Source organism: Oncorhynchus tshawytscha, linkage group LG25 (assembly GCF_018296145.1).
Source record: "Oncorhynchus tshawytscha isolate Ot180627B linkage group LG25, Otsh_v2.0, whole genome shotgun sequence".
NCBI classification, from domain to species: Eukaryota; Metazoa; Chordata; class Actinopteri; order Salmoniformes; family Salmonidae; genus Oncorhynchus; species Oncorhynchus tshawytscha.
In genome coordinates, this window is record NC_056453.1 from 41066286 (window position 1) to 41082656 (window position 16371).

The window sequence follows — 16371 nt, forward strand, 5'->3', positions numbered from 1 at the left end:
CATCTGTAGTGTGTCTGTGTCTGAGTCTGACACACACACACACACACCCCCCCCCCAGAGCGACTAACAGGAGCAACTAGGGTTAAATGCCTTGCTCAAGGGTACAGACAGATTTTTAATCTAGTCAGCTCATGGATTCGATCCAGCAACCTTTCGGTTATTGTCCTAACGCTCTTAACTATTAGGCTACCTGCCGCCGACAATGTGGGTCTGTCACCACCACTCACAGTGGTTTGTCCCGTCCCAAGCCACCCTCGCTCCAACCCCTTCGAATTACGTCTCCGAGTCCCAATCAGATTGTACCATGTGCCCTGACGAATTCCATACCCGCCACGCCAAGCCTGACATTATTCAACCCCCCCCCCTTCAACCCCACAGTGGTATCTCCCATCCCATTCTGGGTAATATAGTCACCCCTCAGTGGTATCTCCCACCCCACCCAAGGTCCTACCACGTGCCAGGTGTCTTGTCTGATGCCAGCCTTGTCAGAGAGGATCTCTAGGAGGCGCTGGGCCTCTCCCTGACTGAAGACCATACTGCTAACAGTAGAGACCAGGGCCTTGTAGGGCAGGAACAGGGGGGAATCCAGACCAGAGTCCAACACTACAGAGCGAGAGAGCGCAAAAGAGAGGAAAAAAAGGGGGGGAGCGAGAAAAAGAGGGAGAAAGAGAAAAAAGGGGACAAATGTTCTTACAAGTCAGCTGCTATAGCGAAGGAGAGGGAAACATGATCACATACCATTACACCAATGAAAACACACAGTACCTCATCAAACAACGACGACAGACCTGACATAAAACACATCATTCCCCATTTCCCTCCTGGGAAAAGGTCTCACCAAGGTGTCCGTGGTAAGGTGAGGGGTGAAAGGTCATGTGGAATAATCCTACGGTCTTCGATAGGTCTGCCTTCGTTAAGAGTTTGGGTTCTCACAATGCCGGCAGACTAGAGCTGGGTTAGTAACAGGGGAGGGAACTTCCTGCAGACTAAGTAAAAGGGGAGGGAACTTCCTGCAGACTAAGTAACAGGGGAGGGAACTTCCTGCAGACTAAGTAACAGGGGAGGGAACTTCCTGCAGACTAAGTAACAGGGGAGGGAACTTCCTGCAGACTAAGTAACAGGGGAGGGAACTTCCTGCAGACTAAGTAACAGGGGAGGGAACTTCCTGCAGACTAAGTAACAGGGGAGGGAACTTCCTGCAGACTAAGTAACAGGGGAGGGAACTTCCTGCAGACTAAGTAACAGGGGAGGGAACTTCCTGCAGACTAAGTAACAGGGGAGGGAACTTCCTGCAGACTAAGTAACAGGGGAGGGAACTTCCTGCACAGCCTGCAGACTAAGTAACAGGGGAGGGAACTTCATGCACTTCCTGCAGGATAGATCTGCGTTAGGCACAATTACTGTATAATCTTGTAATGGCAAATATGGATGAGATCGTCATTAAAATAAATTAACTGTCATAACTGTTTATAAAAAAGAAAAGAGCTGACTGAAGACTGGTCGGCCGTGCATTCAAGCAGTTGACCTGTTTCCGGGGTAACATGGACTCTTTACAACGTGATGAAACTGACTTTGTTGCTCCTTGCTGACACATGCAAGGTGTTGCAGTAAACGAGTCTTGGGTTACCTAGGCAACGCCTCCCTCCCGGCAACAGCACCGTATCCACTCAAGGATTATAAGTGTGACCTCTGCCATTTGTCTCATCAATAACCGTCATCCATTATTCCATTACCGTCACAGCACTAGTGGGCAGCCCTAGGTATTTTATTCAGGTTGACTGATATTTTACAGAACTAAGTTGTCTCTGTGGAATGTTAAAGATAAAAGGCCATAAATGAAAGGCAAAACATGTGTCATAGTAAATGTCTAATAAGCTTATTATGTCTGCCTAATCGAAAGCATGGCGCCGAAGAACATGGCTTCACATTCTCCCAACCAATTGTGAAATTTAAAAACTTATTGTGTACATAATGTTTCTGCTACCGTCTCTTATGACCAAAAATAACTTCTGGACATCAGAAAAGCTATTTGCTCACCGCGGACTGGAGTAAACTTTTTCCTTTAACGAGTCCGACGAGAAGGATGTCCTGCTTTCACTGGGACAGGCCCAGAAGACGTCGGAAAATGGCATGCAGAGCGGGGATCCTTCTGAGAAGAAGGTGGCGAGCGAGTAAACTCCCAATGTCTTCCATTCTCCTTGCTAAACGTGCAATCATTGGAAAATAAAATTGATGACCTATTAAGATGATCCCACCAACTGGATATCAAAAACTAACATCTTATGTTTCACCGAGACGTGGCTGAACAAAGAAACAGACAATATAGAGCTGGTGGGATTTTCCATGCACCGGCAGAACAGAGACGCTACCTCTGGTAAGACGAGGGGTGGGGTGTGCGTCTTTTCCTAGACCACCTTTACTCCACACACAGATGCATACAAAGCTCCCCCACCCTCCATTTGTCAACTCTGACCATAATTCTATACTCCTGATGCCTGCTTACAAGCAAAAAAACTAAAGCAGGAAGTACCAGTGGCACGTTCAATACGGAAGTGGTCAGATGACTCAGACGCTACAGGACTGTTTTGCTAGCACAGATTGGAATATGTTCCGGGAATCATCCAATGGCATTGAGGAATACACCACCTCATTGATGAAGCCGATGACTAAGTGCATCGATGACGTCGTCCTCACAGTGACCGTACGTACATATCCCAACCAGAAGCCATGGATTACAGGTAACATCCGCATCAAGCTAAAGACTAGAGATGCCGCTTTCAAGGAGCAGGAGACTAATTCGGACACTTCTAAGAAATCCTGCTTATGGCCTCCGACGAACGATCAAACAAGCAAAGCATCAATACAGGATTAAGATTGAATTCTACTACACCGGCTCTGACGCTCATCGGATGTGGCAGGGCTTGAAAACTATTACGGACTACAAAGGGAAACCCAGACGCAAGCTGCCCAGTGACACGAGCCTACCAGATGAGCTAAATGCCTTTTATGCTCACTTCGAGGAAAGCAACACTGAAGCATGCATGAGCGCACCAGCTGTTCTGGATGGCTGTGTGGTAACGCTCTCGGTAGCCGATGTGAACAAAACCTTTAAAACAGGTCAACATTCAAATCCGCTGGGCCAGACAGATTACCAGGACGTGTACTCAAAGCATGCGCGGACCAACTGTCAAGTGTCTTCACTGACATTTTCAACCTCTTCCTGACCGAGTCCGTAATACCTACATGTGCCCAAGGAAGCGAAGGTAACCTGCCTAAATGATTACCGCCCCATGGCACTCACGTTGGTAGCCATGAAGTGCTTTGAAAGGCTGGTCAGGGCTCACATCAACAGACCCACTCCAATTCGCATACCACCCCAACAGATGACACAATCTCAATCGCACTGCTACTGCACGGCAAGCGGTACTGGAGTGCCAAGTCTAGGACCAAAAAGCTCCTCAACAGCTTCTACCCCCAAGCCATAAGACTGCTGAAAAATTCATAAAAATCGCTACCGGACAATTTACATTGACTCTCCCCCCTCTTGTACACTTCTGCTACTCGCTGTATGTTTGTTACCTATGCATAGTCACTTCGCCCCCACCTACATGTACAGATTACCTCAACTAGCCTGTACCCCTGCACACTGCCTCGGTACAGGTGCCCCCTGTATATAGCTTCGTTATTGTTATTCTTATTGTGTTACTTTTTATTATTACTTTCCATTTTAGCCTAAATGGTAAATATTTTCTTCTTCTTGAACTGCACTGTTAAGGGCTTGTTAGTCAGCATTTCACTGTAAAGTCTACACTTGCTGTATTCGGTAAATAAAGTTTGATTTGATCTGAAGGCTGTGGGTAAACTCCCAAACTCCCATGGCGGGGGTGGGAACTGGGCAGCTGTACCCCAGGCTGAGTGGTCGTTGAGGTAGAGTGGCACCAGACAGAGACAGCCCTGACAACGGGGCCAGTGCTGTGCACAAGGGCGCACACACACACACACACCTCAGTTTGTCATCGTTGCAGTAGTGGCACATTTACACTGAGGATTTACCCCAGTGCTTTAGCCAAAAGGCTTAAACTTTACTGTTTCCATCTACATGGGCCGGCACCAGTGTCTCACTGGGCGATGGCTCCAGCGGACCAGAGGGGTATACTACAAAACATGATCAATGAGTTAGCCAGCTAACTTTGATAAAGCCAGAAATAAACTGTTGATTTTCAGTTTCATGAAGAAATCTAAACTTATATATATATATATGTGTGTGTTTTTTTGGTTGTTCAGTCAATTAGACCACGCCCATTTCAAGCTTATATATTTCTACAAAAATAAAATAAAATGTTATTTCAGAATATTTAGAGAAATTATCTGGCTAACGCATTGCTCCTGCTTTGTTCTATACCCATCTGCTTTTACATGGCTAACTGAATTGTAACGTCTCACAAAGTAACCGCCTTGAACGACAGAGTGGATTCTGCTCGTCACAAGTCCATTAGTGTCACCCTCCTGATGGAAAGACAATCCTGCCAGAGCTGATGTTAACATAAAACACTGATGACACCCTGGTGTGGGGGTAAGTCTAGAAGGAAAAGCCCCATAGGAGGAGTACTACAGTAGTGCTTGTGTTATGGCTAAAGTAGTTCCTGCCTAGACGGTTCATCCGTTCAAACAAAGAGATATTTTGTAACATCCTGGCTAGCAGTTACCTCAATCCCGGGGTGTCTATCTGACTGACTGTCCGTATGTCTGTCTCTCACACAACATGACCCACAGAAGAATGGCATCTTGAAATGTAAAACTTACAGACAGAGCCTAAACAGACCATACTATTCATTTGTATTTAACCCTTATTTTACCAGGTAAGTTAACTGAGAACACATTCTCATTTACAGCAACGACCTGGAGAATAGTTACAGGGGAGAGGAGGGGGATGAATGAGCCAATTGGAAGTTGGGGATGATTAGGTGGTCATGATGGTATGAGGGTCAGGTTGGGAACATAGCCAGGACACCAGGGTTAACACCCCTACTCTTACGATAAGTGCCATGGGATCGTTTAGTGACCAACGAGTCAGGACACCCGTTTAAAATCCAATCCGAAAGACATTTGCAACTTTCTCATTTCCAGACTAAACTATACATTTTTATTCATTTATTTACTATACATGAAGGCTTTAAACAATTAGACTGTTCGAACCACCCAGTTTATAATCCAGGATAAACATTAACAATTTAGAGTAAATAAATAATATTTCATTTCCAATCCATTCCAAAAATTAAATAAATATTTATCTTAATCCAATAGCCTACTAGTTAGAAATGGAACCTACAATGCTGTTTAGCCTACGCTTTATCCAAAGTGACTTATTCATGCATGCATCATTTATTTTTATGGGTGGTCCCAGCAGGAATGGAACCCACAACATTGCAAGCACCATTCTCTACCAACTGAGCCACGTTGTTGGGGTGATAATGTCTAAATGTGAACTGTTATGTTGTTATGTTATCAACAGTTGTGCTGCTCTAGTTATCGGACATAAGAACTAGGATGTAAAATGATTGAAAATAGGCAAACTTCCTTACCAGACTCAGCCTTCTTCTTGGAGGACGCCTTCTTCTTAGAAATGTCATGTGCCTTGGTCTCCTGAGCCTTGGCTGCAGTCCTCTGGGAGCCCACCGGGGGCACTGCCATCACAGGGACCTCCTTGGTGACAGCCTCCAGGACTGGGGCAGGCTTGGAGGGGGCCATGGGGGCTGCTGCAGCAGGGGCGGGCTTTGAAGGGGCCATGGGGGCTGGGACGGCAGGGGCAGGCTTGGAGGGGGCCATGGGGGCTGGGGCAGGAGCAGCCAGGGCTGGCTCAACCTTAGCCATCATCTTCTTCTCTTTCTTCTTCTTTGGAGCAGGGGAGGCCTCTACAGCAGGGGGAGCTGGAGCAGGGGTTGGTTCAGGAGCAGGGGTAGAGGTAGGTTCAGGGGCAGGTTTGGGAGCAGGGGTTGGTTCAGGAGCAGGGGTAGGCTTAGGGGCAGGTTTGGGGACAGAAACTGGTTCTGGGGCTAGTTCAGGCTCGGCCACTGTGATATCCTCTAGGTCTAATTCTGGAAGCTTCCCATTGGGCTTGTGTTCCTTCTTTCCCCGGTTCTTCTTCTCAGACGCCTTAATGATAATAAGAATAGATTTAATTTAGAACATGTTTTATACAAATCACAATGTGCTACAGTATGTGTACTCAAACACAGATGTTCATACCATCTTACAGTTTCTGTAGCATACTGGGGTTTAAGGTATTACCGAAAGTGCACACAAGAGGCGCTACTTCTTAAAAAAATAAATTAAAACGTAGATCTTCACACACCAGGGGGTTGAATGTCTCTGCTGTAACCAAGAAGATTGATCTTGACATCTAGCCACCTTAGCTAGCAAAGTTAGCAAAACAAACACACAGCTGGAGTCCTGAGCTGGAGATCATTCATTTGACACATCATTAACTTTTAGTTTTATAAGCAGTGGTGTACCATGAACCCCGGCAGCCACAAGGAGGTGCTATTGACAGAATTGAGTGGTTGGACTTCAGATCAGTGATCAACAGTAATGAGTCATTTACATTGGAGCTGCCGAACTTGCTTCTACATTTTTAAAATTTATTTTTTAGACCTTTTTTGGAAATATGTACCGGAAGTACCAGCAGTAAATAAAAATAGAAACTCAATATTTGGGGAGTAAAAAAACAACATATTTTCACATTGACACTCGCAGAGCTGTCTAGTGGGAGTTTGAATGGGCGCTTCCTGGATGTTAGAGTAGGCATGTCATACTCCTCGTCGACGTCTCTAACACACAGATACTGGGGCAACACACACAGACCTAGAGTACCATTTAGGTAGAGGTTCATTTGAGCTCATCTTACCTTCTCCTTCTTCTTGTCCTTCTTGGTCAGCTGTCCCAGCGGCGCCGTCTTACCCTGCTCTCTGCGCTGCTTGGCCAAGGCCTCCTCATAGGAGGTCTCCTTCACGGAGAAGGAGACAACATAACAGTTCACATTTAGACATTATCACCCCAACAACGTGGCTCAGTTGGTAGAGAATGGTGCTTGCAATGTTGTGGGTTCCATTCCTGCTGGGACCACCCATAAAAATAAATGATGCATGCATGAATAAGTCACTTTGGATAAAGCGTAGGCTAAAATGGCATACATTATTACATTAACAACAACAGTTAGGCTACCTTCATGGAGAAGGTGGAGACCAGAACAATACCGAGGGCTGAGATGACCATGAAGCCTCCAAATACCATGATGCCTAGCGTCTGAGGGTCATATAGATCCATGATGACCACTATGACAGGTTAGCTGTCCTGTTGGATGGATGGAGGAGAAAAACATTATTGTATTTAACCTTTACTTAACCAGTGGCCTTGTGGTTAGTGTGTCCACCCTGAGATTGGAAGGTTGGGGGGTTCGATCTCTGGTCGAGTTATACCAAAGACTCTAAAAAGAAATGTTTGCAAATCTATTACAAATATAAAACAGAAATACCTTATGTAATTAAGTATTCAGACCCTTTGCTACGAGACTCGAAATTGAACTCAGGTGGAGCATCATGCTGTGGGTATGTTTTTCAGTGGCAGGGACTGGGAGACTAGTCAGGATTGAGGGAAAGATGAACAGAGCAAAGTAGAGAGGTCCTTGATGAAAACCTGCTCCAGAGCGCTCAGGATCTCAGACTGGGGTGAAGGTTCACCTTCCAACAGGACAACGACCCTAAGCACACAGCCAAGACAACGCAGGAGTGGCTTCGGGACGAGTCTCTGAATGTCCTTGAGTGGCCCAGCCAGAGCCCGGACGAACCTCGACCGAACATCTGAAAATAGCTGTGCAGCGACGTTCCCCATCAAACCTGACAAAGCTTGAGAAGATCTGCAGAGAAGAATGTTATAAACACCCCAAATACAGGTGTGCCAAGCTTGTAGAGTAATACCCAAGACTCAGGGCTGTATCACTGCCAAAGGTGCTTAAACAAAGTACTGAGTAAAGGGTCTGAATACCAACAAATCAGCCAGGCTAGACAATATGGTACAGGTACAACCCCAAATACGTAAACACGAGCACCATCATAGATATCATCCTAACCAACTTGCCCTCGAAATACACCTCTGCTGTCGTCAACCAAGATCTCAGCGATCATTGCCTCATTGCCTGCATCCGTAACGGGTCTGCGGTCAAACGACCACCCCTCATCACTGTCAAACGCTCCCTAAAACACTTCAGCGAGAAGGACTTTCTAATCACCCTGGCCCGGGTATCCTGGAAGGATATTGACCTCATGCTGTCAGTAGAGGATGCCTGGTTATTCTTTAAAAAGTGCCTTCCTCACCATCTTAAATAGGCATGCCCCATTAAAAAAAAAATAGAACCAAGAACAGATATAGCCCTTGGTTCACTCCAGACCTGACTGCCCTTGAACAGCAAAAAAAATAAACATCCTGTGGCGTTCTGCATTAGCATCAAATAACCCCTGTGATATGCAACTTTTCAGGGAAGTTGGGAACCAATACACACAAGCAGTTAGGAAAGCTAAGGCTAGCATTTGCAAACAGAAATTTGCATCCTGTAGCACAAACTCAAAAAAGTTATTGGACACTACAGTCCATGGAGAATAAGAACACCTCCTCACAGCTACCCACTGCACTGAGGCTAAGAAACACTGTCACCACCAATAAATCCACGAGATTTCAGAATTACAATAAGCATTTTTCTAAGGCTAGCCATGCTTTCCACCTGGCTACCCCTACACCGGTCAACTGTCCTTCACCCCCCACAGCAACTCACCCAAGCCTCCCCCATTTCTCCTGCACCCAAAACCAAATAGCTGATGTTCTGAAAGAGCTGCAAAATCTGGACCCCTACAAAATCAGCCAGGCTAGACAATCTGGACCCTCTTTCTAAAATTATCTGCCGCAATTGTTGCAACCCCTATTACTAGCCTGTTCAACCTCTCTTTCGTATCATCTGAGATTCCCATAGATTGGAAAGCTGCCGCGGTCATCCCCCTCTTCAAAGGGGGAGACACTCTATACCCAAACTGTTACAGACCAATATCTATCCTACCCTGCCTTTCCAAGGTCTTCGAAAGCCAAGTTAACAGATTAGCGACCATTTTGAATCCCACCGTACCTTCTCCGCTATGCAATCTGGTTTCCGAGCTGGTCATGGGTGCACCTCAGCCACGCTCAAGGTTCTAAATGACATAACTGCCATCGATAAGAGACAGTACTATGCAGCGGTATTCATCGACCTGGCCAAGGCTTTCAACTCTGTCAATCACCATTCTTATCGGCACTCTACAGCCTTGGTTTCTCAAACGACTGCCTTGCCTGGTTCACCAACTACTTCTCTGATAGAGTTCAGTGTGTCAAATCGGAGGGCCTGTTGTCGCCTGTTATCTGGACCTCTGACAGTCTCTGGGGGTGCCACAGGGTTCAATTCTTGGACCGACTCTCTTTTCTGTATACATCAATGATGTCGCTCTTGCTGCTGGTGATTCTCTGATCCACCTCTACGCAGACGACACCATTCTGTATACTTCTGGCCCTTCTTTGGACACTGTGTTAACTAACCTCCAGACGAGCTTCAATGCCATAGAACTCTCCATCCGTGGCCTCCAACTGCTAGTAAACGCAAGTAAAACTAAATGCATGCTTTTCAACCGATCGCTGCCCACACCTACCCGCCCCTCCAGCACCACTACTCCGGGCGGTTCGGACTTAGAATATGTTGACAACTACAAATACCTTGGTGTCTGGTTAGATTGTAAACTCTCCTTCCAGACTCACATTAAGCATCTCCAATCCAAAATTAAATCTAGAACCGGCTTCCTATTTCGCAACAAAGCCTCCTTCACTCATGCTGCCAAACCAAATATACCCTCGTAAAACGGATTATCCTACTGATCCTCGACTTCGGCGATGGCATTTCCAAAATAACCAACCCTTTACTCAGCAAATTGGATGCAGTCTATCACAGTGCCAACCATTTTGTCACCTTACCACCCGCCCTGGCTTCATATTCATCGCCAAACCCACTGACAACAGGTAATCTATAAGTCTCTGCTAGGTAAAGCCCCGCCTGATCTCAGCTCACTGGTCACCATAGCAGCACCCACCCATAGCACGCGCTCCAGCAGGTATATTTCACTGGTCATCCCCAAAGCCAATTCCTCCTTTGCCCTCATTTCCTTCCAGTTCTCTGCTGCCAATGACTGGAGCTGTCAGAGCAGCTCACTGCACCTGTACATAGCCCATCTGTAAATAGCGCATCCAACTACCTCAACCCCCATACTGTTACTTTTCCCCCTACTCTGCACCCCAGTATCTCTACTTGCACATTCATCTTCTGCACATCTATCACTCCAGTGTTTAATTGCTAAATTGTAATTATTTCACCATTATGGCCTATTTATTGCCTTACCTCCCTTATCTTACCTAATTTGCACTCACTGTATATACATATTACTATGTTTGTTTATTCCATGTGTAACTCTGTGTTGTTTGTGTCGCACTGCTTTGCTTTATCTTGGCCAGGTCGCAGTTGTAAATGAGAACTTGTTCTCAACTGGCCTACCCGGTTAAATAAAGGTGTTCTCAACTGGCCTACCCGGTTAAATAAAGGTGTTCTCAACTGGCCTACCCGGTTAAATAAAGGTGTTCTCAACTGGCCTACCCGGTTAAATAAAGTGTTCTCAACTGGCCTACCCGGTTAAATAAAGGTGTTAAATAAAGGTGTTCTCAACTGGCCTACCAGGTTAAATAAAGGTGTTCTCAACTGGCCTACCCAGGTTAAATAAAGGTGTTCTCAACTGGCCTACCCGGTTAAATAAAGGTGTTCTCAACTGGCCTACCCGGTTAAATAAAGGTGTTCTCAACTGGCCTACCCGGTTAAATAAAGGTGTTCTCAACTGGCCTACCCGGTTAAATAAAGGTGTTCTCAACTGGCCTACCCGGTTAAATAAAGGTGTTCTCAACTGGCCTACCCGGTTAAATAAAGGTGTTCTCAACTGGCCTACCCGGTTAAATAAAGGTGTTCTCAACTGGCCTACCCGGTTAAATAAAGGTGTTCTCAACTGGCCTACCCGGTTAAATAAAGGTGTTCTCAACTGGCCTACCCGGTTAAATAAAGGTGTTCTCAACTGGCCTACCCGGTTAAATAAAGGTGTTCTCAACTGGCCTACCCGGTTAAATAAAGGTGTTCTCAACTGGCCTACCCGGTTAAATAAAGGTGTTCTCAACTGGCCTACCCGGTTAAATAAAGGTGTTCTCAACTGGCCTACCCGGTTAAATAAAGGTGTTCTCAACTGGCCTACCCGGTTAAATAAAGGTGTTCTCAACTGGCCTACCAGGTTAAATAAAGGTGTTCTCAACTGGCCTACCAGGTTAAATAAAGGTGTTCTCAACTGGCCTACCAGGTTAAATAAAGGTGTTCTCAACTGGCCTACCAGGTTAAATAAAGGTGTTCTCAACTGGCCTACCAGGTTAAATAAAGGTGTTCTCAACTGGCCTACCAGGTTAAATAAAGGTGTTCTCAACTGGCCTACCCAGGTTAAATAAAGGTGTTCTCAACTGGCCTACCTGGTTAAATAAAGGTGTTCTCAACTGGCCTACCTGGTTAAATAAAGGTGTTCTCAACTGGCCTACCCGGTTAAATAAAGGTGTTCTCAACTGGCCTACCCGGTTAAATAAAGGTGTTCTCAACTGGCCTACCCGGTTAAATAAAGGTGTTCTCAACTGGCCTACCCGGTTAAATAAAGGTGTTCTCAACTGGCCTACCCGGTTAAATAAAGGTGTTCTCAACTGGCCTACCTGGGTTAAATAAAGGTGTTCTCAACTGGCCTACCCGGTTAAATAAAGGTGTTCTCAACTGGCCTACCCGGTTAAATAAAGGTGTTCTCAACTGGCCTACCCGGTTAAATAAAGGTGTTCTCAACTGGCCTACCCGGTTAAATAAACTGGTGTTAAATAAAGGTGTTCTCAACTGGCCTAAAGGTGTTCTCCAGGTTAAATAAAGGTGGTTAAATAAAGGTGTTCTCAACTGGCCTGGCCCCGGTTAAATAAAGGTGTTCTCAACTGGCCTACCTGGTTAAATAAAGGTGTTCTCAACTAGCCTACCTGGTTAAATAAAGGTGAAATAAATGTGTTTTTTTTTATGTGATCCATTCTTTATTTTTTTAATACATTTGCTAAAATTTCTAAAAACCTGTTTTTGCTTTGTCATTATGGGGTATTGTGTAGATTGATTAAATTCGTTTTTTATCCATCATCAATTTTAGAATAAGGCTGTAACGCAACAGAATGTGGAAAAAGTCAATGGGTCTGAATACTTTCCGAATTTAATAAGAGAGCAGCAGTTGTAGCATGAATGTAAGTGTGTGTGGATGTCTCTGTGGGTGAGTGCTAAGGTGCAGAGAATCAGAGCAGGTGGTCAGTCCAGTTCAAGCGTGATGGCTTGTGAGGGGAGGGGGGGGCTATTGTCAAGCCACAGTCTGTGGTCTGCCCGTCAGGTAGTCCAGGATCCAGTGTCAGAGGGTGTTGTCTAGATGTCCAGACCTAGGGCTCTGAGCTTGGTGTCTAGCGTAGAGGGAACAATAGTGTTGAATGCTGAACTGTAGTCAATAAACAGCATTCTCACATAGGTGTTCCTTGTGTGAATAGCGATTGAAATGGCATATTCAGTGGATCTGTTAGAGCGGTAGGCAAATTTAATTGGGTCCAGTGTGCCTAGGATACTGGCCTTGATGTGGGCCATGACCAACCTTTTGAGGCACTTCATCATGACGGAGCTGAGCGCGATGGGGTGATTGTCAATCCCCACCTTAAAGCAGGTAGGGGCTACAGCTTAAGACAGGGACAGGTTGAAGATGTTCAATAAGACGCCCGCCAGTTGGTCAGCAAACACTGAGGACACGGCCAGGGATGCCATCTTGGCTGGCAACTTTGTGAGTATTCACTAGATTATTCCTAATGTCAACCTCGAAGAGCAAAAGCACCTGGTCGCCCGGAACAGCAAGAGTCCTCCTGGATGGCTCGGTATTGTCTGCCCCCAAAGCGAGCATAGCATGTGTTCAGCTCATCTGGGAGGGAGGCGTCGGTGGGCCAGGCACAGCTAGATTTGCCTTTGTGGTCTGTAGTCTTTGCTACAAGTCTGAGTTGACAAACATCAATTCAAGTTGAGTCTGGTCTTTTTGCATCCCTAATGGATTTCTGGAGTTCGTACCTGCTTGCCTTGTGTGCGTCACACGCCACCAAGTCATCAGGGTTCATATTTGTACCGATATCTCCATTGCTGCTCGTAGGCAGGGAGTATGACCAGAGGGATGTGATCTGATTGGCTGAAGTGGGGTAAGGATTTGTATGTGTCACAGATGTTTGTGATTCCGGGTGAGAATCCTCTCATCATGAATCAGTCTTCATTGTCACGGGTGACTTTAACAAAGCCCATCTGAAACACAAATGTTCCCAAAATATCACCAATGTGTATCCTGCCCCACAAGAGAATCCAGCGTGCTGTATCCTGCCCCACCTCTTGTGGGGCAGGATACAGATTGGTGATATTTTGGGAACATTTGTTTTAGATGGGCTTGGTTAAAGTCAACCATGACCAAAAAAAAGTCTGATTCCGGGTGAGAGGATTCTTGCTGTCTAAATTGGTGTTTGCTTATGGCGGTATGTACACAGCTGTGATAACACGTGTGAATTCCCTCTGCATATAGTGGGGTGGGATTCCCTCTGCATATAGTGGGGTGGGTATTTTAGCATTTAAAAAAATGCCAGGTCGGGTGAACAGGATCTTGCAATGTTTTCATCTTCGGTACACAAGGAATTGTTAAATGTTGGAAACATTAACAACTCTTACCAGAAACCGACCTTGGATCCACTTGGAATATGGAGAAGCCGTCTGATTGAATAGCAGAGTCTAAATGTTATGCCCCCAGTATCTGGGATTCCCTACATACGGAGGGCTACACGTCAATGACAAGTTATTACAGACAGCAAAATGATGAATAAACTAAACCCAGCTTGGCAAATTAAATGGATGAAGTATGCTTGAACATTCTTTATCAACCAAGCTTAACATAGCGTTACTGCTCAATGTTTTTATAGGCTTAAATTATGGCTTGGTGGAATTAACCATTTGGCAAATTACCCAAGGGGAAGAGTGAGTCAAGTTAAGAGCCTCTCCATTTGAAAAGGAAGCAAGGTTACAGACAAAGCAAACAGTGTGGGCCTCTAACTTGCACGTCATCCTTCAAAAATAGGCATGTATAAAGGAAAGACAACAAAGCTTTTTGGTGCCACCTATATCTGAAGAAAAGGATTTCATGCAGACAGTGCTTGACTTTGAGCAGGCGCTCACCAGAGCGGATTACCAGCGCCATAAAAAAATGTTCTACTGCTTGAGCTTCTGTTCCTTTTATAAAATGTACTGTATATTCAAAAGTATTGTGGAGCTCATGCACCTAAATATAAACAGTACCGGAACCCAAAATGAGTACCGGAACCTATTTCAGTCCACGTCAAGCACTGCATGCAGAGAAAAATGCAAACCTCACGCGTTGATCACACCGATAGAGAATATTACGCAAACTATTACGCAGCATCATCTGGATGTGTGTGCAACAAAAGTTCAACATTCACCTTCTGCTGCCATTTCTGTCAAGCCGTATACGAATACGGTTTAACGCATAAATTCGACAAATCCAACGTACGCACGACACAGAACGCACTGCAACACAATGCTGCGAGGTACACACAGCATTTATTTGGAAATTAATGTACTTCTGGTGTACCAAAATGCAATGACTGTCGGTGTGAACAAAGCGTCAGTCGTTACGGAAAACAAATACATAACTCCTTTCCATCCGTCCTACTCTCTCTGCCATTAGGATACTCCATCGGAAATCCCTACAGTCCATTGAATATCGCCTATGCAAATAACCATATTCACTAACAAGTGCTTGGCATAATGTCAACACCCCAACGCTCCGCCCAGGTCTGTCTGGACATTCCGAAGGGTCTCTCTCCCTCCCTGGACAGAGCACCGACTGGGGGGGGGGCTGGTTACCCCCACCCTCTGACTCCCAGCTCAACAAAAAAAACATGACGCGGCATTATATCGTGAGAAATACTTCTCAAATATTATGCATTCAGCAAGTATTTTAAATTGTCGTCATGAAACGCTGTGACCTAATTTCTCAATCTTTTGACATAGCATGTGAAATGGAAAAGAAGAAGTGTCATCATTGTGGAAATCGCAAAAAAAGTTTGCTGTTAAAAAAAGAAGAAACTAAGTCAACGTTATCTAGCTAACTAACGTTACATCACATCTCAGGAGTTGAGAATTAACGTTAACTAGGGTTGTTACAACACGCTAGCTGGCTTCCTAGTTAGTCTCATAACTAGTTAAATTAGTTTAGCTACTACAGTATTGTTACAAAAAATGCTAAACTGTCTGTTGCGGTCTAATAACAAATCACAAGTCAGTTAACTAACTAGGTTTTAAAAAAGCTAACTTTACAGTCATCATTAGTCAGCTAAATTACCAAGTAATTCTGGCTTTCCAGAGGTCTTCAGAATTCCTACCTTCTTTTTTATATATATATCTGCTGATGTAACTACACCACTTTTGGAGACGGTTGAAGAAGTTCGGGTTTTTGTTGTGGAATTTCCTTCAATCTGGCGATAAATATGCCGCTATTTCCGCAAATGTTCTTTCTCAGTCTGGGATTCCTATTTATTTCAATTTGAGTCGTGGCACTTTGAGCTGGCGAGACGCCGGACAACGGGCCAGTTTTATGCGCTGGGCTCATGTCCCACATAGGTATTCCACAAGATTCCTAATTGGCTAGAATGTACTCAATCATGTAACCAAAAATGTCACCGGTATTTTATTGTGGAATGTGCTTCTGGGAGTTGTAGTTTAAATACCAGTTAAATTGGGATGGTTTATGCAGTCAAAACTCGTTCTTAAAACTACAACAGATGTGGCGGGTGGACCTACTGGCGAGAATGTAGGATTCGTCGTCACTGATTTACATATTCACATATTCACGCCCCTTTGTGGACGCAACTTAAATCGAAAAATGTCGAGGTAGTTATGCACGTCTGTTTCAAGATCTCCGGAGGTGTAGAATTGCTCTGCAGCAAAAGAATAGGATGGAGAAATCAGACATTGATTTATATGGAGAATAGGAATATAAAAGTCAGTTATTGAATTATATGGAGAATAGGAATATAAAACAGTCCTATGTCTCTTTGAGTAACCTATGTCTGATCAGAGAAAGTCATTTTGAAGTGGTGAATAGAATTTAAAAAACGTTTTAAAAA

The 16371-nt window shown here is 44.9% G+C and overlaps 1 protein-coding gene across 3 annotated transcripts in view; it reads right to left on the reverse strand.

The window, feature by feature from the left end:
- Positions 1-15882, reverse strand: part of LOC112223938 (ribosome-binding protein 1) — a 41927-nt gene extending 26045 nt beyond the window's left edge. For 2 of the 3 annotated variants that reach the window (XM_042305758.1, XM_042305757.1), the window contains exons 1-5: positions 15628-15882; positions 7222-7350; positions 6905-7003; positions 5583-6153; positions 452-603 (exon numbers count right to left, since the gene is read on the reverse strand). In XM_042305758.1, the coding sequence (XP_042161692.1) occupies positions 452-603; positions 5583-6153; positions 6905-7003; positions 7222-7323 (924 nt within the window). In that variant the 5' untranslated portion in view covers positions 7324-7350; positions 15628-15882. The remainder of the gene's footprint in view (positions 1-451; positions 604-5582; positions 6154-6904; positions 7004-7221; positions 7351-15627) is intronic. The other variant, XM_042305759.1, reaches the window with a different exon arrangement.
- Positions 15883-16371: the final 489 nt, after the last annotated feature.